General features: G+C 38.2%; 1 protein-coding gene and 1 long non-coding RNA gene across 2 annotated transcripts; both read right to left on the reverse strand.

The window, feature by feature from the left end:
- LOC110054024 (uncharacterized) lies at positions 1–27,023 on the reverse strand. The gene is made up of 4 exons (XM_020760356.2): positions 26,866–27,023; positions 5,198–5,278; positions 3,563–3,663; positions 1–357 (listed from the first exon to the last, which is right to left on the reverse strand). The coding sequence occupies exons 1-4, from the start codon at positions 26,933–26,935 to the stop codon at positions 163–165; spliced, it is 447 nt and encodes a 148-aa protein (XP_020616015.1). The 5' UTR covers positions 26,936–27,023; the 3' UTR covers positions 1–162.
- Positions 5,861–26,859, reverse strand: LOC149115523 (uncharacterized). The gene is made up of 2 exons (XR_016206069.1): positions 26,538–26,859; positions 5,861–6,643 (listed from the first exon to the last, which is right to left on the reverse strand). It is a non-coding gene; the product is annotated as an uncharacterized LOC149115523 (long non-coding RNA).
- Positions 27,024–27,406: the final 383 nt, after the last annotated feature.

Below are 27,406 nucleotides of genomic sequence, written 5' to 3' on the forward strand. Positions count from 1 at the left end.
TTAAAATTTGATACGTTTATTAGAGAATCGAAGCCTTTTCTACACAATGTTACATGACTGTTTTTGGGCTCAGAGTGCCACCGATAAACAAATCACTTTGATCACCTCAGCAGTTATAAAATATTAGAACCACTGCCAGGCAACTATCTGCAATACAGAAAATCAATGCTTTGGGCAAATTATGGTAGGAATGTGTGAATGATGAAGAACATAATCACTAACACTCCCAACAAAAGTGCGTCTTATTGCACCCATTCCACGGCTTCCCATGACCACAAGGTCAACTTCACATTCCTTGATGACCTGACAAATGGCCTCCCCAGGTTTACCACCACATAGCTTTACCTCAAATGACACCTTAAAAAAAAAACAGAATCGGTGACAATATGCTTCTTACAACTCTGCAAAACATCTATCTTGGCAAAAATGTGCTACCTAGGACAAGTTCCCATGAGACTTTCCATGCGCACATCATCTGAGTTCGTTCTTGTGGGCAAACACCCTCTTCAGAAAATTATGTACAAAAACTCTACAAGAAACAGGATTTACCTAAGTGGCAAACAAAATCATAAGCCTTCTGGATGTTGTGAGGAATAATTAGGTTTGCAAGCAAAATAACCAAACTACAGTTTTTGTTATCAAGAAAAACATGACATTTGCCTAAATTATCAAAACTGACATTTTAATCTTGACGGTTTCTGCTTACTAGGACAATTTCCCACCTTAAATTTTCAAAAATGTAAGGTGCCTGTGAACCCTTTGTACATAATTTTTGAACTTTGCCAAAAGTTGCACCTTATCGCGCTTATCAAAATTTGATAATCAAAAAAATTCACCATGCCGTTTTTGAATTATGAGCCCCTAAAGCTGTAATTAAGGATGTTTTAAGCAGGTCATACAATTGCTGTGGTAAGCAATTGTGTCACGAAAATTATAACGCATTCACCAATGATTGGACAGTCTTTTGATACCATGATTGTAACATCACGTGATAAAGGGTGGTTATAACGACTCATCAAAATCTAAGGGCTGGAAACTGTTTTAAGCCACCTTAACAACTTACTGGTACCTTTAGTGGTTAAGTGAGTGGAAAGAAATCCTACTCACAAATATTTTACGATGGACATAAAAGAGCCTGTGTGCAACTGTTACAGTGCGTTTACTGAAACCAGGCCCACCCAGACAATGAAAGCTAATCAGATGGCAGAACTGAAACCAGAGATTCCAACATTTTCAATTCCAGCTGATCAAATGTGCAGTACAAAACAATGAAATCCCAACTTGTTCGTTGTGATGCTCGTGACTAGAGTGTCTGTTAATGAATTATCAAGCTCAACCCATTAGCACTTTCGCGTTAGAAAATATTGTTACTTTACTTTAGATTTTGCAATTACAACCGTGATAAATTGACCATTTTCCACTGTGAACATACAGCCACACAAAATATCATCTTTACCGTTGTTTAAAATCGTAGAATAATACATTTTGACACTTTTTTTACAAATTTGGCTCCTGTTGTCTCTGCATGTTCCTATTTTCACACAGCTTTTGGTTGTCATTAATGCAGCCAACCGTGAAATCCACCACACAGTTCTAGGAAAAACTATCACGTTCACTGTCTCAGCAGCTGTACATTTCGGAGTTTGAGCTCCCTTTCTGGGTTATCGATGTATTAAGATAACATCTTCATCAAAAATTCAAACAAATTTTTTCGCGTTGTACACTATCAGTCTCAGCATTTAAAATCACTCAGGCAAAAACAAAAGTTGAAGGGTTTCTTTTAAACAGCCGTGACTCACTGTGGTGCTATATATTTATGAGTGACACTCTCATTCACCTTTATTTTCATTACATATGTTTCCTAAACCAAGCAGCTACCCCATAGAAAGTGCAGCATGTAATTCAATTAGAAGAAGAAGAAGAAGAAGAAGAAGAAGAAGAAGAAGAAGAAGAAGAAGAAGAAGAAGAAGAAGAAGAGGAGGAGGAGGAGGAGGAGGAGGAAGAGGAGGAGGAAGAGGAAGAGGAAGAGGAAGAGGAGGAGGAAGAGGAAGAGGAAGAGGAGGAGGAGGAGGAAGAAGAAGAAGAAGAGGAGGAGGAAGAAGAAGAAGAAGAAGAAGAACAACAACAACAACACAACAGTTAGCACTGACAAACTAGTGGTCCTAATTACACTATACATAGAATCTAATGAACTAGTAGTAATCATAGATTAAAGAGTGCGTTCAAGTTTTGGTAGGCTTAGTATGTTAAAAAAACAAAAATTCTAGGGAAAGCATTTTGTGCCTGAGCTGTTAGGTAGGCATGAAATTGGTCTCCCTTCAGCAGGGGCAATACCTGAGTCCGCGTGCAGTTTATGCCCAGTCCGTAATGCTTAGTCCTCGTTTTACACATAAGTCTGTGTTTTACACCCAGTCCGTAGTCTGTAGTCTGCAGTCCGCAGTCCCCAGTGCGTGTTTTATACTGACCGTGTAAATCGACACCAACCATGTTTGTTCTATTGGTATGCGAGACGACGTGCTTTTAGTACCAAAACTAGGACAATTATTTTGTTTACGAACATGACTTTGAATCGCCTTGGCTTTGGGGTAACAGCTACAGGGCATTTCCACTTCCAAAACAATGAAACGGAGGACATGTTGGTGTACCAAGGCAAACCTGTGGGAGTTGAACTCATTTCCTTTGTAGACAATTTTGTTGGGTTTACGTTACATAGTTTGTGCACACAAATCTAGACCAGCGAAGTGAAACTCATTTCCTCCTTTGATTTATTCAGCAGAGAGCAGCATTGGTTTCGGTCAAAGAGAAGAGGGTACACAACAGGCAGCCAAACTACAGCTTTCTGTTCATACGAAAAGTCGTACACATTTCGTGAAGACATGTCTGCAAGGTTTTTGAATCCCATTAACATTGACTTCGAACTTTAAATAAACAACTTCAGTATCCGCTACAGTCCACAATAAGCTTCCTCGACACTCGAAAGTCCGCAATATTGCACAACACTTGAAACAAAGCACATGGACGAACATAGACATGACATCATTCAGCCCTAAAGAATTTTTTTTTGGGGGGGGGGGGGGGCAAATTGGTGTCCCCAGATAGATTCTTAGATATCAAATTTTTCTGCATTACGCGATTAGAACTGCATTCTCTCGAACGCAATAAAATGACTAATGACTAAATATTAAGTAAAGTTGACTTAAGAAATGGAGAAATGGTCAAGCCCTATGTATGAATCCTTGAGATAATTTACGTTATGTTGCTTAACAAGCTCAACATTCTTACTGGATCTAACATTGATAATTCAAGCACATGAAAGTACTAACGGTTTGAGCTTGACAATTTATTGATAAGTGACACTGTAGTCTCGTATGCATCACAACAAACAATTGAGATTTCATTGTTTTGTACCCGACATTTGCTTGGCTGGACTTGAAAATGTTGGGTTCTATTGTTTCAGTTCTGCCATCTGATTGGTTTTCATTGTCTGGGTGGCTCCAATTTCAGTAAATGCACTGTAAAGTGGTTCTGACAAAAAGTATCTTGTTTACCATGTCAAACATACCCCTGCATCACCCAACTTTTTCTTGTATTTCTCTTCGACCTCCTTCACTTTCTCTGTGTGATCTTTGACATGTGCTTCCCAATCTTCTTTGGTGATGGTTTCTGTTCAAATACATAACCCAGGACATGTAAATGTAAATGCTAACCCAGCGCAAACAACAAACAGAGAGAGACCTTCTAAACAATGAGGAATTGTGGACCTTTTCGGTGATATGGCGGCCATTTGGAATTCTATTGTTTCAAATAGCTATTATGGGATGCCCAGGAGGCAAATACATTCTTACTTGCCCCCTGAGCATCCCAAAAAGCTATTTGAAGCAACAGAATTCAAAATGGCCGTAATCTTGCTAAAAAGGTCCATTACTTCACTGATATCTTAAAGTTAATTCTCACTCAGTGCCCATGGCTAGAGTGCTGTACTCTGAAAAATATTATTGTGAAGTGAAGCAAATGCATTTTGTTGCTTAAGATGAAAGGAGCAAGGACTTTACTTGTGTTGCCTATAAAATTGCTATAGTTTTGCCAGAGTACTACAGAATGAGTCAAAAATGGAACTGAAAATCAAAATCAAGTTCAGTGAGGTAAAGAACATTGGTTGGGGTTTTCAATAGTTGGTATTTACATTTTGCCTCATTTACAAAACACTTTGAGCACAGAAGGCATCATGGTATACGCCAGCTGGCCCACTCCAAACATTGCTAAAGAGTATTAGCAAAGGCCTTCAAGGGACCATACATGTACTTACATACATTCTGCATTCCCCTTTAAGTTGTTGTCTCAGTTATCACTCTTGCATTACACAAAATTTCAAGAGACTTGCCTCTCAATAATCAGAATTTTTAATTCTGTAGCTCAATCAGAGACTGAAAAACTTAACATGCTTTATACTACTTATAAGAGACAATGTACATGTAGATCTGCATTAACATCATATGAAAGATCCACTTACTAACAGAGATGGAGTGAAAGAGGGGAAAATGTCACCTTAAGTGGTTGTTGATTGTACTGTTGGGCTACATCATGGTATTTAGGGAATACTGTTAACTGTTTCTTCGGTTTTATTTGCTGATCTATCAGCTAAAAAAGCCCTTGGCTTTGAAATTATAGTCAATTTTCATAATGATCCATTACGTTTTGTACCATAACTGCAGAAATTCTCACGTGATCATTGGCTAATTTTCATTGTCAATAAGCGGACAGACAAATGAATTTATAATTTATGCAATGCGTCAACAAGCACAGACAATTTGACAACTTGTTATTGTAAAAAACAAATTGACATCAGTTTTTCATTCATCTGTCCTGTTATTGAAAATGAATTGTGTCCTAACATAATTTTGTCAAAGTAGTCTCTGGATCCATGACAATGTTATGACAAAAATAATACATGATCACTAGCAGGACAGACACATGAAAAACTGACGTCAATTTATTAATTGGACAAACTTTATTATTTGATACCTTGGGCTTAATATCAGCTGACAAAGCAACCTATAATATTTCACTGTTTATATGAACAGAATGTGAAATTGTAACAACTGTGGTTAAATAAGTAAATAATGTTACTGCTCAAACCCAAGAGGAAAAAACGCATATTAGTCACCATGAAAGAATGAATCATTCATATGCGACTTACCAATTGAACCAGAATGAGTCAGCTCACTAACATGAATGATGAACACTGTGTCCTCTGCGTGATGCATGTTTTTTAAATACCCTGTAAAGAAATATGACAAACAATGTTCAGCTGTGAAATTATCCTATCATACAACCATACTTAAAACTGGAACATTAGCAGAAGTGTTATTAATTTCAAGTACATGTATCAGCTAAAACTTTGCCCAAGTTCTAAACATCGACCAAGGCTGAAGGCCAAAAGCTGTACTCAAAGAGTACTGCACAACCACACAGTCAAATTCCTGGATGTTAGATGACAAACCACACACAACTATGAACAAAATAAAAGGAAGCCTTCTGTAAGGTCAAAAATTGACTTGCCTCAACTCCTCTATCCCCCTCCCCCCCCCCCCCCCCTCAAAAAAAAACATCCTGTTGACGTAAAGTTGTTGAACACTTTTTTTGAAACTTTCCCTGAAGGTTCCCTACCATGCACTGTTTCGAAAATACAACACAAAATATAGGTCACCTTGCTCGCTAAGAAGATATGACAGGCCAATCTTACCCTATTTATGCCTAATCACCTGCACTATTTCATTTGTCCATGTTACATTTTGCAGTGGCTGATAGTAAGTTTATCAAAGGCAATACTAGAAACATAGGCACGCAAGGCGTGCAAGAGTTATTTTTTTGTGTGAAGTGTCGGAGGTAGGAGCATTTATGGTACAGTAATGATTTGGTTAATTTGACATTTTTTCTTTGGTTGCAATGTTACATCGGTCATGGTAAGATAGCTAAATAGTAAGCCATAAAATGTTTGACAGAACAAACTACAGTTATCTGACATGTCTCCAGATTAATGTAGATACCATCTTATTTTCTAACAGGCAATTTGATTCGTTCTTTGATACAACCCGGTGTGACACGCGCACATACATAACTCCCTCACTCACTGATCACATAACCCTTCCAACCCCCAAGAGGAATTTTTGCTCAAAAATACTCAAGTTAACTTAGGGACTTTTTCGCATTTTATACGAGACATAAGTTTACCTTTTCACACAACACAACACAACACAACTTCACTGAAAATAGAAAGAAAGAGAAAAAACCTCTGACACGTTGAAAGTCTGATTTAATTAAATTGCACTTTAACTTGGTGCCACGCAGTCTTCAAAGAACATTTGAACAGTTTTCATACTTTTTACCTTAAAAAATATCAGACTGAAATGAATGTCATCAAATAAAACTATTAAACTGCTACTGCAGAGACTTAAAAACCGTCCAGAAATGAAAGCTTTTTTGTTTAATATCCTGGAAACAATAGCCGATAACTTGTCAGCTCTAATTGAATTTACTCCCATATAAAAAACAAAAGTGTTAAGTTACCATTTGTTACTAAAGATAGCAAACATCTCATGGGAAAGAGTGGTGACGATTCGTCCGCTCTAATTGAATTTACTCCCTTGTGAAAAACAAGAGTGTCACATTACACTTTGTAACTAAAAAACAAAAATATCTTGTTATATTTGCATGGAACAAGAACAAAACAATTGTTACCTGCACTTACTATTGTAAATGTTAGAACTGTTTCAAATCTTAAATCTCGTCCCCTCTAAAACATGTCCTAAGAACTAGAAGCGACGATTCGTGACCTCTAATTAAATTTACTCCTTGTGAAAAACAAAAGTATCAAGTTACCTTTAACTAAAAATAAAAATATCTCGTTGCATTTGCATACTACGAACTCATGAACTGTTTCAAACCTCAAGGCTCATCTCGTTCATTTAACTAAAATCGTCAGCCTAACCCACAGAAAATGTTGAAGTAAACCCAATATATGAATACTTCCTCCTCTTTTATAGAAGAATAAATACGGCCGTTCTGAACTTTATCGGGATCAGATCTTCTCACATACCATTTACCTTTATAACAAGAAATTTGATTGGCTGTTTATAGTAGATCCAATCTGATTGGTGTGACATACATACATCTCTCACTCACTCACTCACTCACTCACTCACCCATTGACCCGTAACATACTCGACGCACCGACTAAGAGGTATTTTTTTGTAAAAAAAAATAACTCAAAAAATTTTGATATTAGATAGAATGTTCAGGCTCAAATTGAAGCACAAGCGCGCATGGCACAGACATGATCGCGAAATTGAGTGGCAAAGCCGCGAGGCAAGAAATAGAGCCTGCTCTGATCTCTGCAAATTTTTTATTTCCATCACAGAAACCGCAAAAAAGAATAATAAACAATTATTGGATAAGGTTTTTAAGATATCCAGAATAATCAAGGTCGAGGTAGGGGATAACACCCAAAGCCGAAGGCTGAGGCTGATAACCCTTACCGAGACCTTGATTATTCTGGATATCACAAAAACCGATTCTAATAATTGTTTTATTATACACTGAACAAAAAAAATGGAAATCATGTTTTTGCTTCTACACTGACGGCAAGCAACACAAAGTGTGCGAACTTGACATGATTACCCTCAGAAATCATGCACCGCAGTCATACATGACATGATTACCCGTGACCTTGAGTGTCCTTGACATGATTATTTTATAATCTGCAGTTATGACGTCACAGGCGCTGATTTCAAAAATTCACTATATGGTTTCGGCCAATCAGAAAAGAGATAGTTCAATGTATAATAATCCAATTAATTTTCACTGGAAGTATTAACTTTGGAAGCTCAGATATCTCGGGAAAATTGTAGATCTTTTTCATAACAATTTGCAGGTGTGATATCCATTGTTGATAAAGTTCTGCAGAAGAAAAACCATAAGAGTTTATGTCTAGCAAGGACTCGCACATGATTCCAAATGATCTTGCTTTGGCAGTCTGGTCTTTGGTGGTAAACAGGCAAACATCTTTGTGTTGTTTTGTTGCCCATTTGCAGTCACATACGTTTGTAATTCAGTCAACTCTCTCTAAGATGGACACCATCGGGACCAGCCTCAGCTGTCCGTCTTAGAGAGGTGTCCAGCTTATAGAGTCGACGCAACATGACCTCAGGAATTTTAAGATAATACAGATGCTGAACCTGTACACAGTGAATATGTGTCTGTTTAAAGTTTGTTTTAAGTTATTTACTTGAACCAAACCTACAAACTGGAACAAGAAAATTATTTATAAAATTGAATCTTTTGTCGTATTACAATCAATAGTTAACGGGTTAACTAGAGTCCAAACAGTGAACAGTACATTCTGCAAACAGGAACATAACCATCTTATGACTTAGGACTGTCTTTTGCCACACCAAGTCATTTTTACTTGGGCGTATCCCAAAGGGAGCCCAAGTTTAAAATTGCCCTTCATTTTTGTTTGCATTCAGTCACAAATCGCCATCTGGTCTCTAAAGCGCATGCATCACCTGTGCATGCTTACAGCACATGGAATTTACAGAAGTTGTCGTCGTGAAAAGTGAGTGAATTTATCAAGAATCATGTTATACCAAAGGAGCCATCAACCAGGGCTATCAACTCTTCAACTTGATAAAAAGTATCTTCACAAGCATCATCGTATGATCGTGAACCAAGTAGAATCCCAGCACGAATTCAAGAACGTCTGAGCAACAAGAGCAGAAAGGTTAGAAAATTTGTTTACAAATGTATCTGTTCGAGTACACCTAAGTAAAACGCACCGAGAAACTTCGTTAAGTATAATAAAGATAAAATCTCTAACTAAACGATATTTTCTCGTTATTTTCTTGTAACAGAGCTATGTGTCTTTACAAGAGTGAAACCCATGTAGCGAATTATTGTACATTTAAGCTGAAAGAAACTAATGTACATGTACATTGACCCCAGCAAGACAATTCTTGGCTTGCACTGTCACGCAATCCTGACGCAATAAAAAATTTATTCGACATCCATTTAGTGGATTAAATCAAGAAATTGTGATGTTATAGGAGATTAATAAAGATGACACTTCGCTAATTTTTAATTCTGTGCGTTTTCCCAAGCTCAGATATTCGTCGAAATATTTCGCACAAATTTACAGAGACGAGTACCTCCATGGTACGCCAACATTGCGGCTGGAAAATAGTGTAAACATCTGGAGCTTACTTTAGCTATCCAGGCAACTGATAATCTGTACTGAACAAACAAGCATTTACATAAGCATTTACATTCACAAGAAACATAGATCAGAATTTATTGGTAATTATTTGTTCAATAAACATTGTTCTTCATTCAAAAAGCTTGAAGTACTCCTTAAACATACTGACAAACAGAAATTCCCACGAAACACCAATTTCAATCAAAGTTCCCTTTTTTCCAAAAAACAATACCATTTGCAAGGGGAGATGAAGCTAGCAAAAGATATCCCTGCAAACTTTGCTATAGTTTCCCTTTTAACCCCCAGAAAGTAATAAGACATTGTGTGGTTCCAGAATATGTCCATATTCCCCCACAGAATGCATTGGAAATTCCTGAGGGTGGCAGTGGTCTCAAAGGCCAAAAACTTTAAGGAAATGTATGACGCTTAATTGGAATTTCTAGAGTGGGGGGATTAGAAAAAATCCCTTCCGTGTGGGAGATGTGGATAATTTAAGAAACTACACATTTTCCAAAATCTCCGCAAAAGAAAAGTTACTTTACTCTTAAAGTGCCTATGAAGTAAGAAATAATTGCAGCTGATTTGGAAGGCTTTTCAAAGTAAAGAAAAATGGCGTTTTCCTTTTAAGAATATCTTTTTTCGTTTTAGAGATATTCACATTTTTGTATTATAAGTGATGACGTCATAGGTGGTTTCACTAAAACAGTTTGACACTCAATCAAGAATATCTCTAGAAATATTAAAGCAGTGTTCTTTAAACTTGGCACCAGAAATGTACATCACAAAAGAAACAAAATGACACCCGTTGTGCCATTGCCATGACAACAGTTATGCCGCTGGTCCTGTTTTAATTAAAACTAACATTACCAGATTTTATCATAAACAAGGATCATCCACTCCCAACAATCTAATGGGGAGAGTTAAAACAATATGGGAATCATGTGTGTTCCGAGCAAGACCCTCTGTCCCTTTTCGAAGGGTCGCAAATTGGCATATTTGGTTTTTCACACAAAGAGACTGGAGCCAAAAGTGTTGCCATGGCAACAACACAAAAGATGTCATTCTCTTTCTTTTGTGATGCTCATTTGTGGTGCCAAGTTTGAAGAACACTGCTCCAATATTCCTACAGATATTCTTGATTCAGTGTTTTACTGTTCAAGTGGAACCACCTATGATGTCATCAATTTCCTCATTTGCATAATACAAATAATATAAATATCTCCAGAACGCAAAAAGATATTCCAAAAAGGGAAAGGCCATTCTTCTATACTTTGAAAAGCCTTTCAAATAAGCAGCAATTATTTTTTACTTCATAGGCATTTTAAAAAACTCTCCCAAATCATACTATAACCAAAAGAATGCAATCATTCAAAACAATATCTGAAACAAGCTGGGTTGAAAAGCGTTAACCCATAGAACAAACATGACATTTTAGTATCTGAGTTCATTTCAATAAGCAATACTTTATCTACTTTTTAAAAATCCTGTTGGCCACATAGATGGAAAAATGCAATCATATAGGTTGAAAGTTAGCATTTTACTGCCAAAACCTTCATTGCTTTACTTTAAAAAATGCAGACCACAGAGCAGGCCTAAAAAAAGGGACAGTGGGCAATATACAACACTATGCTAGAGCTATGAAAACAATCGACAAAAGACAACTAAGACTTCACCATGTCGATTTCCTGGCGTTTACAGCTCGATATGCCAGGAAAGATGCCCAAGTTTACGCAGATATGCGTCTTGTTGCTAAAAAAAAAAAGGTGGTAAAAGTTAACCAAGGTGGTGGTTATGGTCTAGAAGTGCCTTGCCAGTATTCATTTAAAGGGAACTCACTAGCTGTGAAATGGTTAAGTGAACACATTGCGAAAGAAAGAAAGAGGAATCAAGAAAGAAATACCGGCAGCAAGAGGAAGCAGTAAGGGAATAACAGTGGGAAAAGCTGTAGTTCAGCTAAGAAAGCAAGAAAATAACTGTTTTACATTACAATACAATTTGATGGTTGTCACCTCCAAGTTATTTTTTGACTGGGACAATGACTGATTAAATTTTAACTTGGACTGTATGTATTCCGCCGACAAGATAAGAGCTGTCAATTATTAAAACATCTGGTGTTAAAGAGTCGCATACTTGGTAATTAAGAATTCTTCCCTAAATCGTAATTTGCTGTCACATTCAGCACCTCACAAGTGTCCGTTGACGATTTCAAAGTCTCCGTTGTCCGTCTTATGGAGGTGTCCATCTTATAGAGAGTCTGGTTATAGAAAAAAAGACTGACAAACGGCCGGGACCAGCACAAGGTGTCCGTCTTATAGAGGTGTCCATCTTATAGAGTGTCCATTCAGAGAGAGTTGACTGTATTTAACTCTTTCCATATGCAGTCAGCAACACGAGAAGTACATCTTGATTCATTAACATACTTTCAACTGCTATTTCCTGCTCCCTCTTTAGCTAGTTGGAATTGTATCCAGATATAGACCAGAAATTTGTTAAAACATTAGTACACGTGCACTTAACTCTTCCTCTGACTCCAAATGTGGACGACTTATTTTTTATTGTCACAGCATGCAGTAAATTACCGACTCCATGGGGATCTATTAAATCGCTCCTCATCAAACATGATAGATTAACAGTTTTCTCACCTTTCCCGCTTTTCGACCAATGGTACATGTATTTCACTTCGCTCAGGCGAAGCAGAAATGAAAAAATTACAGAGATCAAGGCAGGCTCACTTTCTCAGCGCCTCTTCACCAGACTCCTTCACACCGGATCACTTTGCTCTTTACCGCTTGCACGCGTGACTTAAAGGTGAGCCTGCTCACAGGCTAATGGAACGTCTCAAGCAGTGCTGGAAATTAGTGCTCACCCACTCAGTGTGAAAAGTGTCAGGCGGGAATAATCATCAATCACTAGCCTGTTTGCCCAGTATAATTTTCATTTTTGGAAAATTATTTATTAATAAGCTTAAATATTGAAAACACTCCTTTTTGGCAAGATTGTCTCTGAACAAGAGTTCACCAATGCTTTCTTTACCTTTTTTTATCTTCCAAGATGCCCAAATAAATTACTACTAATACACAACATAGTGTTTCAAAAATGGACAAATTGACATATGGCTTCCTCCAGTGAGAATTTAAACAACAGTTACGTGTGTTTGAAATGACACTGCTCGTCTTTAGTTGAGCCGACAGTAATTAGTGAAGATGGCACATGACAAGGATGTTTGCTTGCTAAGAAATGAATTTCACAAAGATTTATCTTGAAAAAGAAACTGCTTTGAAAGTTTAAAGTGGTACTATGACGAAAATCACACCTTGCCTATCTAAGCCATTTTAAAACAACAAGTAGTCTGTATGAGAAACAAGAAGCTATTTCTCAGAAAGAAATGGTGTTTCGTTTCTGGAAAGGTATTCAAAGTCTGAGGAAGACCGGGGTTTTGATATCTTGTGCATGAGAAGTGAAGGGGATATGCGCTAATGCGCCACTTTGCACCGCACTGATCTGCTCAGTTGTCAGAGCCTGGGGTTTTTTGACCAGGTGAGGTTTAGTACTGAACCTATTGTAAAAGAGAAAGGGCCAATTAATTTAAGTTGTCTACACATGTATAAAATACTACAGTCAACGTGCTTCAAAATGTATTTACCTGTGATACTTCACTTTGACTCTGCCCAAGGGGAGGCGAGGGTGCTCCCATATATCAGCTAGACAGGTATGTCCAGCATCAGAGGGACATTTTTTAAAGACATTTTAGTCAGAAGTAGAGTATCAATTTTGGTCATTTTGGTCTCAAACTGGGTATGGTTTTAGCACTCTAGTCTTGAATTAGGCTTTTTTTTTAGAAGCCACTTTTTTCATTATTATCGATAAGACCAGCAACTAAAGCCATTCACAATACTTTTAACATCATTCTGAACTAGAGAACTACAGCAGGTCTGAAACAGGGTATCAATTTAAGGGTCAGGCCATAAATAGGTTAGAAAAATCGCAGACTTTGGTCTTAAATAGGGTAAATGCTTTGGGAAGCGGGCCGCACAGCCCTGCCAAATTTTTCAGAAATTCAAAGTGTTGTGTGTGAGGCTAAATAAAGCTTAGAGGCAAAAGCATTTGACGCATAATTTTTCCCATTTCTGTGCCAGGCAGTCCTTCATTCGAATGGATGTGGCACTCTATGTTTCGTTGTCAGTGACGCAGTATATTTTTCTTTTCAAAAAGGATGCCTCGTGTGACGACAGTTGTGCAATTATTCCTCCACTTTCGCTTGAATATTATGAAGCTAAAATACAAATGGTATCAGTGTTTTCATGGAAACCAGCTCTTGAAATTCCGCGGTATGTTGAAATACAAATTTTCTTATTTTCAAAAGCATGCTCTAAGAAGTAAAGCTACTGGAATTATGTCAGAAAATTCTAGAAATTCAACTAAATCTGGAAAATGTCGACACCTACAATATGAAGAAAACCTCATAAAAAACCATATTGTGCCTATTTTGCAATATACCAACGTTAATTAAATTACAATATGATGAAGTAGTTACCTTCCACAATATATTGTATCTGTAATATCATCCAAACGCACCAAGTGCATGTTCTTTTCCAGTAAACAGCCATGGAAAAGGGTGGGATTGTCCAGTTCCTGACAAGTGTTCTGATTGACCAAAATTATGTCACTGTAGTTGTGATCTTCATCACATTTAAATCAAGCACGGAAACAGATATCTCCTTTTCTCTAGAATACATCGTTTCAGTAAGACTTAGGAACATTTAAGTCGCCCGTTATTTCTACCTGTATGACATTTTAATTTCCTTTTCTTTCCAAGACACATAATAAAATTTAGTTTCGAGATGTTATTTTTGCTGAACATGTTTACCTTGTGAATTACAAGCATAAAATAATAATAAATCACTCTGAAACGGAAAACAGTACCATTTCTTTGTTGAACTAAACAAAACTAACTGCCTCCATCAGCTCAAAATATCGCATTGGTGGACAAATCAAGTGGTGTGGCGGTGTCTCTACTTCGAAAATATATTTCTTTTTCACTATCACTATCAAGTCCAGTTCGCAGTTTTCTTGTGTAAGATAATACAGAGAAACGAGAGTTTCACTGAAATGTTGCAAATGACACATTTTGTTGCGACGCACTGAGTTTTGGCTGAAATTTTGCGTATTTACGTGAACAATTACGAACTTTACTCTGATTGGATATTACAAATCACTATATAAATAGTTCACCCCTGAACTGAAAACAATACCATTTCGTTTCTGGGGAAACAAAACAAAAAATGCTGTGTACTATTTTCAAATATCTCTTTTCATTTCTGGAGATACTCAAGTTTTTAAAATATGCAAATTAGCCAAATTTCAATCAAACATGATGAAGATATCTCAGCCAATTTGTATCAAAAATGTTTGATTCTTTGAAGTAAGATTCTACTAAATATGCTCCACAATACCAGCTTAACAATTTTGTTATCATAGCAACATACTGGGTTCCAGACTTCCCCAATAATAAAGACTTTTCTAGCCACCTTTGGCATTCCATTTTGATATTAGCTATTAATGGTGCCTCATATGCATGATCCAGCAAGCATGTAAATATCTTAGCTCAAGTTCGTGGCCTCATTTAATATTTCTCGGCCTGAAAATCACTAACATAGTGAAATCAAGTGGGTGGGGGCTGGAAGAGTGAGTTGCCATGGGAACAGAATTTTTTATAACCGTAGGTGTGTTTCCAGTAGAACTATTAGCCTACCAAGTTTCAATGGTCTGTGCTACAAATTGGCCAATATAGTGATGACGTCATAGGTGGTGCCACTAAAACAGTACAACACTCAATCAAGAATATCTCTGGAAATATTAAAGCCGTGTTCTTTAAACTTGGCACCAGAAATGCACATCACAACAGAAACAAAGTGACACCCGTTGTGCCATTGCCATGAAAACAGTTATGCCACTGGTCCTGTTTTAATTAAGAATAAAATTGCCAGATTTTATCTTAAACAAGGATCATTCACTCCCAACGATCTGATGGGGAGAGTTAAGACAATATGGGAACCTTGTGTGTTCTGAGCAAGATCCTCTGTCCCACTTTAAAAGTTGCAAATGGGGATATTTGGTTTTTCACATAAAGAGACTGGAGCCAAGAGTGTTGCTATAGCAACAACATAGTAAGTGTCACTCTGTTTCTTTTGTGATGTACATTTCTGGTGCCAGGTTTGAAGAACACTGCTATAATATTTCTGGAGATATTCTTGATTCAGTATCTTATTGTTTAAGTGGAACTATTTATGACATCATCACTTTCCTCCCTTGCATAATACAAACACGTGAATATCTCTAAAACGAAAAAAGAAATTCCAAAAATGAAAACCCCTTTCTTCTTCACTTTGAAAAGCCTTTCAAATAAGCTGCAATTATTTTTTACTTCATAGGCACTTAAAGGGGATAATTTGTACACCAAAATTATTCAATGAAAACTAGCGAGACAATCTCAGATAGTGCAGAGCGTAATTGATAGCTCTGGCACGGTAGTCCCATAAGTACTCACCCATTCTCTGTTCACTTCCAGTTTGTGTCTACCTTGGTAGTCTGCTAGGGCTTTTCCCCTTAGCAGTGTGTATGTTTCAAGGTTGTATTTGCATCCAAGGTCCAAAAATTACGTACAAATTACTACTGGTGTTTTACGTTGATTTTCATTCATTTTAAATTCAATAATACGTTGAAGCAGCAAACGTAATAATTTAGCTCTTCGCACCAACTTTGTAACTTGATACTTTTGTTTTCCTCACAAAGGCATGTAATATGAAACCCTTGTTTTCTCCAAAACACACCGTAGATGTGATTGGTTTTTGGAGATAAATGAAAGAAAGTTAAATATCTGATGTAGTGATGGAGAAACGGAACAGAAACGATGTTGTTTTGCTAAAAATCCAAACTTTTTTATCACTGATGAACAAGAAATAATTTAATTATCAAATAGTCACGAAATACCACTTTCCTTTTCTGTTGCCACCTTTGTTGTTAACAAGAAAACAATTCAAAATTAACACACAACGATATTGATGGCTGAGAAGCATTTCAATGAAAAGTATTGAAGATAAACAGTGCTACTTGGCCAATATGAATGAGTCTCCTCAAAGACTGATTAAATTAATTTGCGCTTTCATTAGGTGCCATGGAGTCTGCAGTAATATCTGAGCACTTTCCTGGTTTCTTTTGTCATAAATTTACAATTTGCAGAGTATTAAAGCCACTAACTTGGGAACTTTTTGGCATCTCTTACAGACGCAATTAAGGCAAGAAATAAACAAGCCACTAAGGAGAAGCAATACATTTGAACCCTGACAAACACACTATTGTAGATTGGAAACAGCAGATGATATTTGTTGAACTGACCTGTGTGTAATTCTAAAACCTATGCAGCCACAGTAACGTTCCTGAAAAAGGACTGCTGTCCTTGGTCACATGACATGACATAAAAAATACCCTGTGGAAAGATAGTGTATAACACTAACGATGCTAGAACGCATGCGTCCTACATGTTGAGTTCTACCATAAGGAAAACCACTCAACATTTCTGCGTGATTCCGTATGCAATGTATCCTCCACCTAACATAGAAGCCACAAACGCTAACTAATCTACACATGCGTTTAGAGTAAATTAGTTTTGTTCTAAAGAGAATGGTACCACAAAGAGAGCAAGGGGTTACCTGAAACAAATATATAGCTTTGCGATGTTCACACCCAACTGACAGTGATGGAACACGTTTACAATGCAATTCAGAGGAATCACCTTGAGGGCTAGGATTAAGATGGATTATGAGATGTCACTGGTAGGGATATTAGTCAGGCGAAAGCCAACAAGAAAATTATCCTTGTATTTCCTGTCAAAGCTCAGTCACGTGCAATGGGCAAGCAATACCGCAGACAAGTAATAAAGGCTCAACCTTCTTTCCACGATGGCCTCCATGATGTAGAAGTCGATGCTAAAAGGAAGAGATATTTGTGGGGGCTTCAGCCTCCACTATGCTACCGTCGGCGGAATTTGTTTGTCTACATGTCGCGTATTGCGAGGTCCTCTAGGAGGAATTGAGTAGGCTTATATGACGTCAGCGTTCGATACACGGTGGCCATTGTTGTTTTGAGTACATGTAATATTTTTCCACAGCTGTCGTGAGTTGGTTGCAGTTTCCAAGGTAAGTTATTTTCCATTTCTAAATTGCTTTGCCTCGTTTTTGTTACATATTATCTTTCTTTCTGCACAGCCCTCGAGAACTTGTACTCTTTGTTATTTCACTTAGACCTTCGTGAGAAAATTTCTTCAGCAATAAAAGATTTCGTATACTCACCAAAGCCATCAACTTATCCAGGCTCTGCTCGTGTTCAATGTGGATTGCATGGGAGAAGTATGCGCTTTCCCAAGCACTCACCTTCTTTACACAAACGAGTGTCAGTTATTGGACTCTACTGTTATCACATAAATTGTATACATGTACTTGTACTGTGCAGTCATTTTGAGCAGCTGTGAAAGCAGTCAAACTGCTGAACTTACATGTACTGGAGCTGTTTGTTAACTACATGACAATATTAACTGCAAGTATGGGGACATCAATTGAACAATACCAGTCAAGGAAGAGAAGGATGCCTTATCACAGCTGATCCTAAAGTTTTAATCATGGCACCGTTAGTAGATAAAGTGTTCAACGTGTTCACAAACACATTACAAGACAAAAACTATACATCCTTTGCTGGCTCAGTACTTGTCCACAAAATGGGGGAAGGGGAGGGGGGTGCTTATTTTAAATTTTGGCCAATAAGAGGGGTACTTATTCGAAGGGGGTGCTTATTCGAGGAGGGGCACTACTTTGAGGATTTACAGTAACATGGTGTCAGATGAATGTGATCTATTCTTGGTCTTCATGTGACATAGTCATACTTTTTTAAAAATTACTTTTTCTTCGGAGGTTTTAGTTTTATCAGATATAAGACCCTTTGGGAACTTGACGTTTTATAACGTGTTAGCTTGACAAGGTTCTTCCTTTTGTAATAGTGCATGTTTGAGTTTCCAAGCTTTTGGGTTGCATGACATTAAATGCCAGCCCAAGAAGGCTGTCTCGTAGGTCAAAAGATGAGTTGTCGCTTTAGTTTTTGCTAACTAACCAATTTTTGCACTAGAAGAAGTATTAATTTCAATGTGTCAGAACTCTAGAGCAATAACTTTTCGTTTCAATTGCAAAACTCAATGACAGATGTTTCTGTTGCTTTACAGCTGCCATATTTGTGGCCCTTGCAAAGCTGTATATATTTTGGTGAACACTTCTTTTGATAACATGTGAATGAAAAACTGCAAAAAAATTCTTGGGAAGGTTGTTTATATATCAATCATCTATCATATCCCAGATTCTTGACTTTGTTTATTGAATGGTTACAATTTTTAGTTTTGATTGCACTGAGGAGCAATAATGACAGTGTCAAGTTTGTACAAAAGAAGATAAAGAAATGGTATTCTACAAGGTCAACAACAAATCAAAAAATCGTCGAGTTGTAGAGTCTTTGGGCAAATATCTGTCTTTGCATAGCTGTAATACATCATCAAGTGTATACAAGAATGCAAGCCCACAGAGGTTATTGTGCTATTCTGTATAATGGCATTGAAGCCATTGAAACAAATCCTGGGCTTCCTATACATTGTATTGATCCTACTTTAACAATCAAGGCACCACATGATCAAAGTGCTTTGATTTATGAAAGATAAAAGGAATACATAGCTGCCCGGGCATAGCTGTAATGACCTGGTACAAATTATGGAGATGGTAATCAATTGTATTCAACACTGTCACAATGTACAGGGCAGGTGTATTAAATGTAAACAGAATTTACCATCAATGATTGGAGCTCAATATATGTCCAAGAACAATAATTTACCAGCTTAATTATAGTGAAAGCTGCACTGGTAATCTAAATCATTGTGATTCAGTAATTGAGGGACATCAGTACAGTATGTCTAAAGACAGGGCTATCTAACATACTGATAACGGGAGTTATAAGTTATTTGATTCTCATGCAACAGACGAACATGGTACAAGCCATCCCTCAGGTACATGTGTACTATTAGAAGTACTATCCATTCAGAGCTTAGTACAGTATTTCCAGACTATACAATTATGAATTATGAACGAAAGTTCAGGCTTGAGGAGTAATCACCGTTTTATTGTGACAGTTTTTTTCATATGGTCCAAAAATTATAAGAACCACACTCATCAGGCAACTTAAATGACTGGCTGGTAAAATAGAGTGTGTTCATGTGACATCATGAAATTCTCAAATCCAAAACTTAAGAGCCACTAAAGGTTTTCTCCTCATCAGGCATAAGAGGTACTAAATTTATATCAGTTTACAACTTTCCAGCTCAATAGTGTCCTTCATTTGGAAACCAGCGCATTTTGAATTTCAAAGTTTAGGGGTGCATGACATAAAGCTAAGATCACGTTTGTTGAAAAATATACACTTATCTCGTGATTTTTAGCCACTTTAGTTAAAGGAGTTAATGTATTAGGAAAAGTGCTTGTGTAAATGTTTTTTGGTTCAGTTCAGATAATCAGTTGACTAGATAGCCAAAGTAAGTTCCAGATGTTTACACTGTCAATTAATTTTCTGGCCGCCATATTGGAGGACTAAGGAGGTCCTCCAACGTGGCAGCTCCATACTAGGCTCTATAATTTTGCACAGAACATTTTGACGAATATCTCAACTTTGGGACAACGTACGATTTATCATCTACAAATATCACAATTTCTTGACTTTATCCACTGAATGGTTTTTGATTTTATTTTTTAATGCATGACAATGAACCCACTCTGTTGGAAAGTTGGCAGTTAAATGTGGAAATTTGAATGGAGGCTACAGCAAATGCATTACATCTAGGCTATTTGAAAAGTGACGAATATTTTGTTCAGTACCGTTACAGTTTCATGGTATTTCTTTGAGACATGCATCTATTAGCAAGTACATATCACAGATGCTATTTTTTGAACCGCTGCGCACCAAAAATGATCAACACCGTAGCTACAGCCTGACTTACGACCTTAGAACATCTTGAAACAATGGTACTGAAGACTGTTTTGTATAATAAGTCAGTCGAGTATTCTCAAATTTTGAAGCACAGACGCATAAATAACATCATTAACATTTTGTTTCGCACATTTCTGTAAATTATATAAAACAGATAGATACCATGTTGTTGTGTGTCTGTTCAGTAATAGATCACAGAAGATCTCAAAATGTGGTAAGAACATCAGTGACACACTTGCCTAAAGGCCTGGGGGGAGTACTCCCTTATTTGGCCTATAAGGGGATGTGCGGCTGGACAGGATATGGCTTTTTCGGCCTCGCTGTCCTGAATAGGGAATACAATTTTACTTGCCTCTGTCCTAAACAGGGTCTGAACCTGTCCTAAGCAGGATGTGGTTACATGATCTGTACAAGTTAAGCCTGCGAGCAGGCTCACCTTTTTTAAGTCTCATGCGCGAGCAGAAAAGAGCGAGTCAGCGAGGGAAGCGATCTGGCGGGAGGAGTCTGCTGCAGAAGCACCAAGCTTGATGGCCTTTTGTATAGTTCAAGTAAAACAAGGAAGTGTATATTTTGTCCCTTGTCCTAAACAGGGCCTTAAAATAGAGTGTGTGGTCCAACACAGGATAGGGATTTTCGAGTATTTTTCTCCTAAACAGGGTCAGGATTTCAAACCCTTGGCGGTACCCTTATACCCAGACATGGATCAAGTACCCCCCTGGGCCTAATGGCTCGTGTCCCTTTTTTTCCCTCTTACCTTGCCACATTCTGACGTCATCCGTGATCTATTAAATGATTAGATTATGAGCTTGAGATTTCTATCACGTGATTCTTGACAAGGGCACGGCCCGAGTCAACCATCATGCATAGATAGTGAGAGCAAACAATCTAATTGTTTTAGTATTAATCTACTAGTCATTCAAAACTTTATCTAAATCCTCTTCACAGACACTTCGAAAACATAAAGAGGTGGCCGTCATTTTGTTAACAAGGGCACACTGCTACGCTACTCACTATCTGTCGCAGATTTTACGATAACTGCAGAAATTCTCACGTGCTCATTGGCTAATTTTCATTGTCAATAAGCAGACAGACTCATGAATTGATAATTAACCGCGTGGCCATGGGCCGAGCGCGGTTCATAATCTACCCTTGGTTTATTTTTTATTATTTTTTTTTTTTGTCGGTGACCAGACCCAAACTTCCTCTCGGCCAAATTTTGAGTCACGCAACATGTGATGTTTATTCAGTAAAAGCTGTTAAAACATTAATACCCGGACAATTTTACGGATATTGTTTTCTTTGTTGTGGGTAATATATATCTTCTTTTGGTTTTATCGAAGCGTTGGATTCAAACGGAATAATAAATACGCTAAAAAAGGTATTACGTCAGCCATGGAATGCGTTGAAGTTGCAGCTTTCACTTTCGATAGGTGACAAATAAGATCGTGTTTACTTTGCAAGTTTATTTCGCCAAAAGCGACGGTCATTAATTTATTTCCAATTTTGCCAGTATTTCTTGTGGTTTAGGCAAATGATGGAAATTCTTTGGCTGTTTCATCACAGCGAGGTCATAAATCGGAAGGAAAATTAAAAATTTGCAAGCGAAGCAAAGAACTTGTCAGAACACGCAAGGATTATGTCATTGGTAGGGAAATAACCACCATACTAAAGATAGCCGTGGATAACGCAACTCTTGAATTATGTGACTCGTGACTTCTTTGCTAGCCCTTTTCTCAAGGGAAAAAAAACAATTAAATTTAATCGTGAGTCAAGAAAGCTGTTGTTAATTTAACTCATCTTAGGTCCTGACTTTCGCGGGAAAAAATTAAAAACCCAGCGCTCGTCAAAAAATTTTTTTTTTCACCAGAAATTTAGCTCGGAACATATACATATTTATATTCGTTTGAATCGTCCATGAAATGATCTTTTCCGGATATTTTTTCCTTCGGGGTCAACAAAAACCTCCGATTACAAAATCACGCCGAACCCACACGTTGCAAAAAAAATCTCTTCAAAACCCTGACTTCGAAGCGATATATCACTTTAGCGTTAATAGCTACCACACATCGGCAGACGGTAAATCTATTCCTTAACAATCCGACTTTATCGATTTCAGCAAAATCGAACAAAACCAGAATTAAGTAGAATTTTTTTGTGACCTCACTTCCTAGACTTGACCCAACAAGGGAAGCCACGGTCGCCCATGGCAACCGAAAAACACGAACATAACAAAGCCGACGTTTCGGCCAAAAAACTCCAGAATTATCGCCTGAGAGCTTAAACTTAAATGGGAATATCCTTTTCGAACTTTTTTCAACTGATTTAGACGAAAGAATGGCCTTGGCGTGCTACATAAAAGACCAAGAGTAAAAACAGAACAGGAGAGCATAACAAGCCGATAATATTTCACCGTGTGGCTTTCGGCACGAAAACGAAAATACAGCTTACTTCCGCATAAATTCACCCTTAGAAGCCAGCAACTGGTCCCAAATTACTTTCTGTATTCTTACAAATGTCCTGACTTCCATCTCCGAAAGATTTTGCCCCAATTTTGAGCAAATAAACATTTCGCCAACGGCGACCACCAGAGAGTCCTAAAGCGATGACGTCATGGTGGCTTTGCATACTAAATTAGCTAACTTGACAAAATTCTCCCGAGGGGGGGATATGAGGAAAAGAGTGGAAAAATGGCCTGTACCGTAAAAACTCGTGTATAAGCCGCACCTTTTTGCTGAAATTTTGGGCTTATATACGAGACCATTGCTTTCAGAGGGGGCTAATTGCCTAGTTAGGGGTCAGATATAGCACTTAAAAATGTAAGTAAATAAACATTCAACATTTTGAAACCTGTTGCTGTTGTTGATCATTGCTTTTGATAGAAGTGGTGGCTCCTAAAGGAGCCTTTGTCTCTTCAGGTTTTAAACCTCAATCTTCTTCGCGAGTAGTTCTTTCAAGCGATTCATTTGTAGTTCCTTTGCGCAGCTAAACTCTAACTGGCATGGAATCTCCATTCCTCCACAAAGCTGCTTACAATGCCTTCTGCGACCGATCACTTCAATACTGATCTCTTCGCCATGTGCAAGAAAATACCACGCTATTCGTGAGAACTCATGGGGCAAATGACTGACTGTTTCGGTGTCCTTCACAACTTGCACCGCGTGTTTATCCATAGGATTGTTAAACTCACGTCGAGCAACAAGTTTTTCACCAATTGAAGGCTTCCATATATGTTTATAAACATGGTATCCATGCACAGCTGATGTGAAATGGAACTTTTCCATGTTGTTTATCGTTCGTTCGATCGTTCAATTCGATTGATCTACGTGACTCGGCCCAGGCTTCTTATCGGTTTTTAGCTAGCCAATCAAAGTAGAGTGCATCTGTGAGGCGTTGCTAAGTGACCTAACCAAGCCGCATGCTTGTGGCTGTAAATAAACCTTTTTTTTTTTTTGCATGACATTGATTCTCAAGGAACTTTATATTCAAATTTTCGATAATATGCTCAGCTTATACGGTTACCTATGTAGCATGGATCCTAAATAATTTTAGTTTTGTAGGTATATTAGTTCTATGATCGTGGAATGTCACAAAAACTTGTGCTAAGAAAACACAAGGATCAAGTCATTCGCAACTTGAACATGGTTAACCGATTGTCTGTATATTGTCTATTTAAACCAATCAGATTTTACTCTGTTTGATCCGCGCAAGAGTCAAAACATTCAACACATGTTTTCATACTGTCAGTTTATTGTCATCATGTCAGGAAGGGGTTCTCCCAGAGCATCGTACACTGCGTCTTTTAAACTTCGAGTTGTTGCATATGCTGTAGAAAAAGGAAATCGTGCCGCTGGAAAGCAGTTCAGTATAGATGAAAGCTGTGTGCATCGCTGGCGCTCGCAACCTGAAAAGCTGCTGAAAACACCACGAAACAAGCGAGCTCTACGTGGTCGATCTGCTGCATTTCCTGAACTTGAAAAAGAAGTCACTGCGTGGATAACGGAGAAACGCAAAGCTGGCACTGGCGTATCCACCAATGTCATATGCCTTAAAGCAAAATCAGTGGCGCAAAGGCTAGGACTGGAACAATTTAAGGCATCTAAATGCTGGTGTTATTGTTTCATGGACCGATGTGGCTTCTCCATCAGAAGGCGGACCACAATTGCTCAGAAACTTCCCCAAGACTATGAAGAGAAGTTGATCAAATTTCAGCGCTATGTGATGGCTAAACGGAAGGAGCATGACTTTGATCTTAAATACATTGGTAATGCAGACCAGACCTCACTTACGTTTGACATTGTAACGAACAGTACCGTTGCAGAGAAAGGAGTGAAGAGCGTCCCACTTCTAAGCACAGGTCATGAGAAGGATAGGTTTGCTGTTATGCTCACCTGCCTCGGAGATGGAACAAAACTCCCACCTTACGTTGTGTTTAAACGGAAAACACTTCCTAAGAACTGGAACTTTCCCAAAGAGGTTATTGTCAGGTGCCAGGCAAAGGGCTGGATGGACGAAGCACTCGTGCAGGACTGGTTACGGACCGTTTGGAGTAAAGTTGGTGGCATCAGCAGGCAAAAGTCCATGCTTGTGTGGGATTCGTTCCGAGCCCACTTACCCAAACCAATTCGCTGTACCTTGAGGTCTCTAAATACGGAGCCCGTAGTGATTCCTGGTGGCATGACCAGCATGCTTCAGCCATTGGATGTATCTATCAACAAACCCTTCAAGGACTGCATGAGGGCAAAGTGGCAAGAATGGATGTTGGCTGGAGAGCACACCTTTACTGCCGGAGGTCGTATTCAGAAAGTCGAGCTTGATGAGATCTGCAGATGGATCAGTGATGCCTGGAATGACATACCAACTGAAATGATTGCGAAGTCGTTTCGCAAGTGCTGTATCACCAACGCAATGGACGGTACAGAAGATGAAAAAATCTGGGAAGAGGAGTCTGACTCGGATCCATTCATAGACATCGACGAACTAGACGGCGATGAAGAGTTGTACTATGCAGATGACTTCGAGCGACAGCAAGCAGAAATTGCACCTGAATTCTATGAGGTCATTTTCGGTGAAAGTGACAGTGAGGACTTTTATGGTTTCTAACTGAGCTGAACGATAGAACATTTTCACTTTGGACAAAGATTGATAAGACGAACTTCAAATTTGCACATGTAAATAGTTTTTGCGTAAAAGTAAGGATAGGTTAACTTTTTAATATCGATAACACATGTACCCGTTTCTCTTTCGGATACAAATGTATCAGTTAGTATTGTAAAATATAATCTACAAGTCCATTTATTTGCGTGTGTATTTCTCTTGTGTCCAGACTCTCTCTTTAAATGACTGCGTGGTTACTAAGCAATCATTTTGCATCGATCGGTCAGAGATTGTTTTGCTCGGATTTCCGTTTGAATTTCATCGTTTTCCACTATCGCCTTTAGCAATAAAAGCAACATCTTGTCAAAAGAGCCTCTCTTTAGGAGGATATCGGAAATTCCATTGAAGAATAGCTTGTAAAAGGTATTTCAAGAGTTATTTAGCTCGCAGCAAATACACAGCATCAGATTTGACCAAGCTTACAATGTACAAGTAATCACTTTCTTTTCCTTTTTTCTTTTTTTCAAAATCAAGCTCGAAAGTTGGGGGTGTGGCTTATATACGAGTGCGGCTTATACACGAGTTTTTACAGTAATTGGCTAATGATGAGATCATCCCACTGTCCAAATTTGGTGAGAATCGAAAGTAACGCCAATTTTCTGTCACGTTTTCAATCTACGGTCGGGATAAAGTTTAGTGTTCGTATCTTCATGCTCATACATATCCCGAAGAAATTTCCAAATTAAGACCATTACGTCATGGGAGACAACGGCTACGACTGATGGTGCAATAATAGAGTTTGTGTTGATCAAGTGATGTGACGTCTACAGTAAGAAAAGAATCAACAAGGACTGCTTTGGAATGTGCATTGCATTGCAACTGTAGCGCTACCAAAACAGTTAAATTTTAAAAGCGCGGTTATAAGATCTAACAGATCTTCTTGTTTATGTAATGTGTCAACAAGCGACAGTGGATAATTTGACAATTTGTTTTCGTAAAAGCAAATTGGCGTCAGTTTTTCATGCATTTGTGACTTGTATCCACTATTCCAACCTTGCCCACCCCTGAAGTACTTTAAGTTTTCACCAGAAGAGCAGAACTACCCGGTTGAAAGCTCTCTTACCTTCTTGTTTACATAGTTCGTTTCAGCTGGTTTCACATGCCCATCACGTGAAAACATATGTACATTTGCATGTGCATCGTTGGAATAGATTCCAATATAAGGAATGTGTACGACGCAAAAATTATCTGAGATTGAAAAATCACAGCTTAGGCAATAAGTTTAAACCGCAGCTTGAATAAATCTTATAACAATTTGAGTCTTCTGATCACTCAATTTCAAGCTGACAAACATCGCTATCTCCACGGTGCTCCGTCCTTGATGGAATAGACTATCAAACTGCTTTGAACTGTAACGACGCAAAGCTTCACCTTAATTTATCGCTACTTACAGTCACAAGCCTTCTCACTGTGTTCACTTCCATCGACGGGAATACCGACTTTCCTTTCTGACTTCGCCATTGCGTGTCTTTTATGCGTCCGCTTGAAAGTTTTGAGGTGGAGGCTAGAGAAGTCGATCCAGTTTGTACGAGTTTCGCAGTGGGCTTGGTCGCCTCGTCTCAGTGTGCTGAGGCCCAGGCTTTTTGATACGTCTACGTGACCTAGTGACGTCATCAAATTCATCCAAAAAAACTAAAGATCCACCAAAGTTTTTATCCTAAAGTTATATCTGTTTACAACTTTCTAGCTCGATAGCGCCCTTCACTTGAAAACCAGCGCATTTTGAATTTCGAAGTTATGATGGTGCGTGACATAAAGCAGACAGAAACTTATGGCGTCTCTACCGCGCGCTCGTGCACGCGCACATTGAAAACATGGCGGATTTGCCTTGATATTGAGTTCTGTCAGTTGAAAAATGGCTATAGGTCACTAACGAGCTCGAGCAACCCAATTTTTTTTCTAGTCGTTTTAATCAACTAATCATTATCTTTG

This window comes from Orbicella faveolata, unplaced genomic scaffold (assembly GCF_042242905.1).
Source record: "Orbicella faveolata isolate gen_17 unplaced genomic scaffold, um_ofav_v1 contig_13, whole genome shotgun sequence".
Taxonomy (NCBI): Eukaryota; Metazoa; Cnidaria; class Anthozoa; order Scleractinia; family Merulinidae; genus Orbicella; species Orbicella faveolata.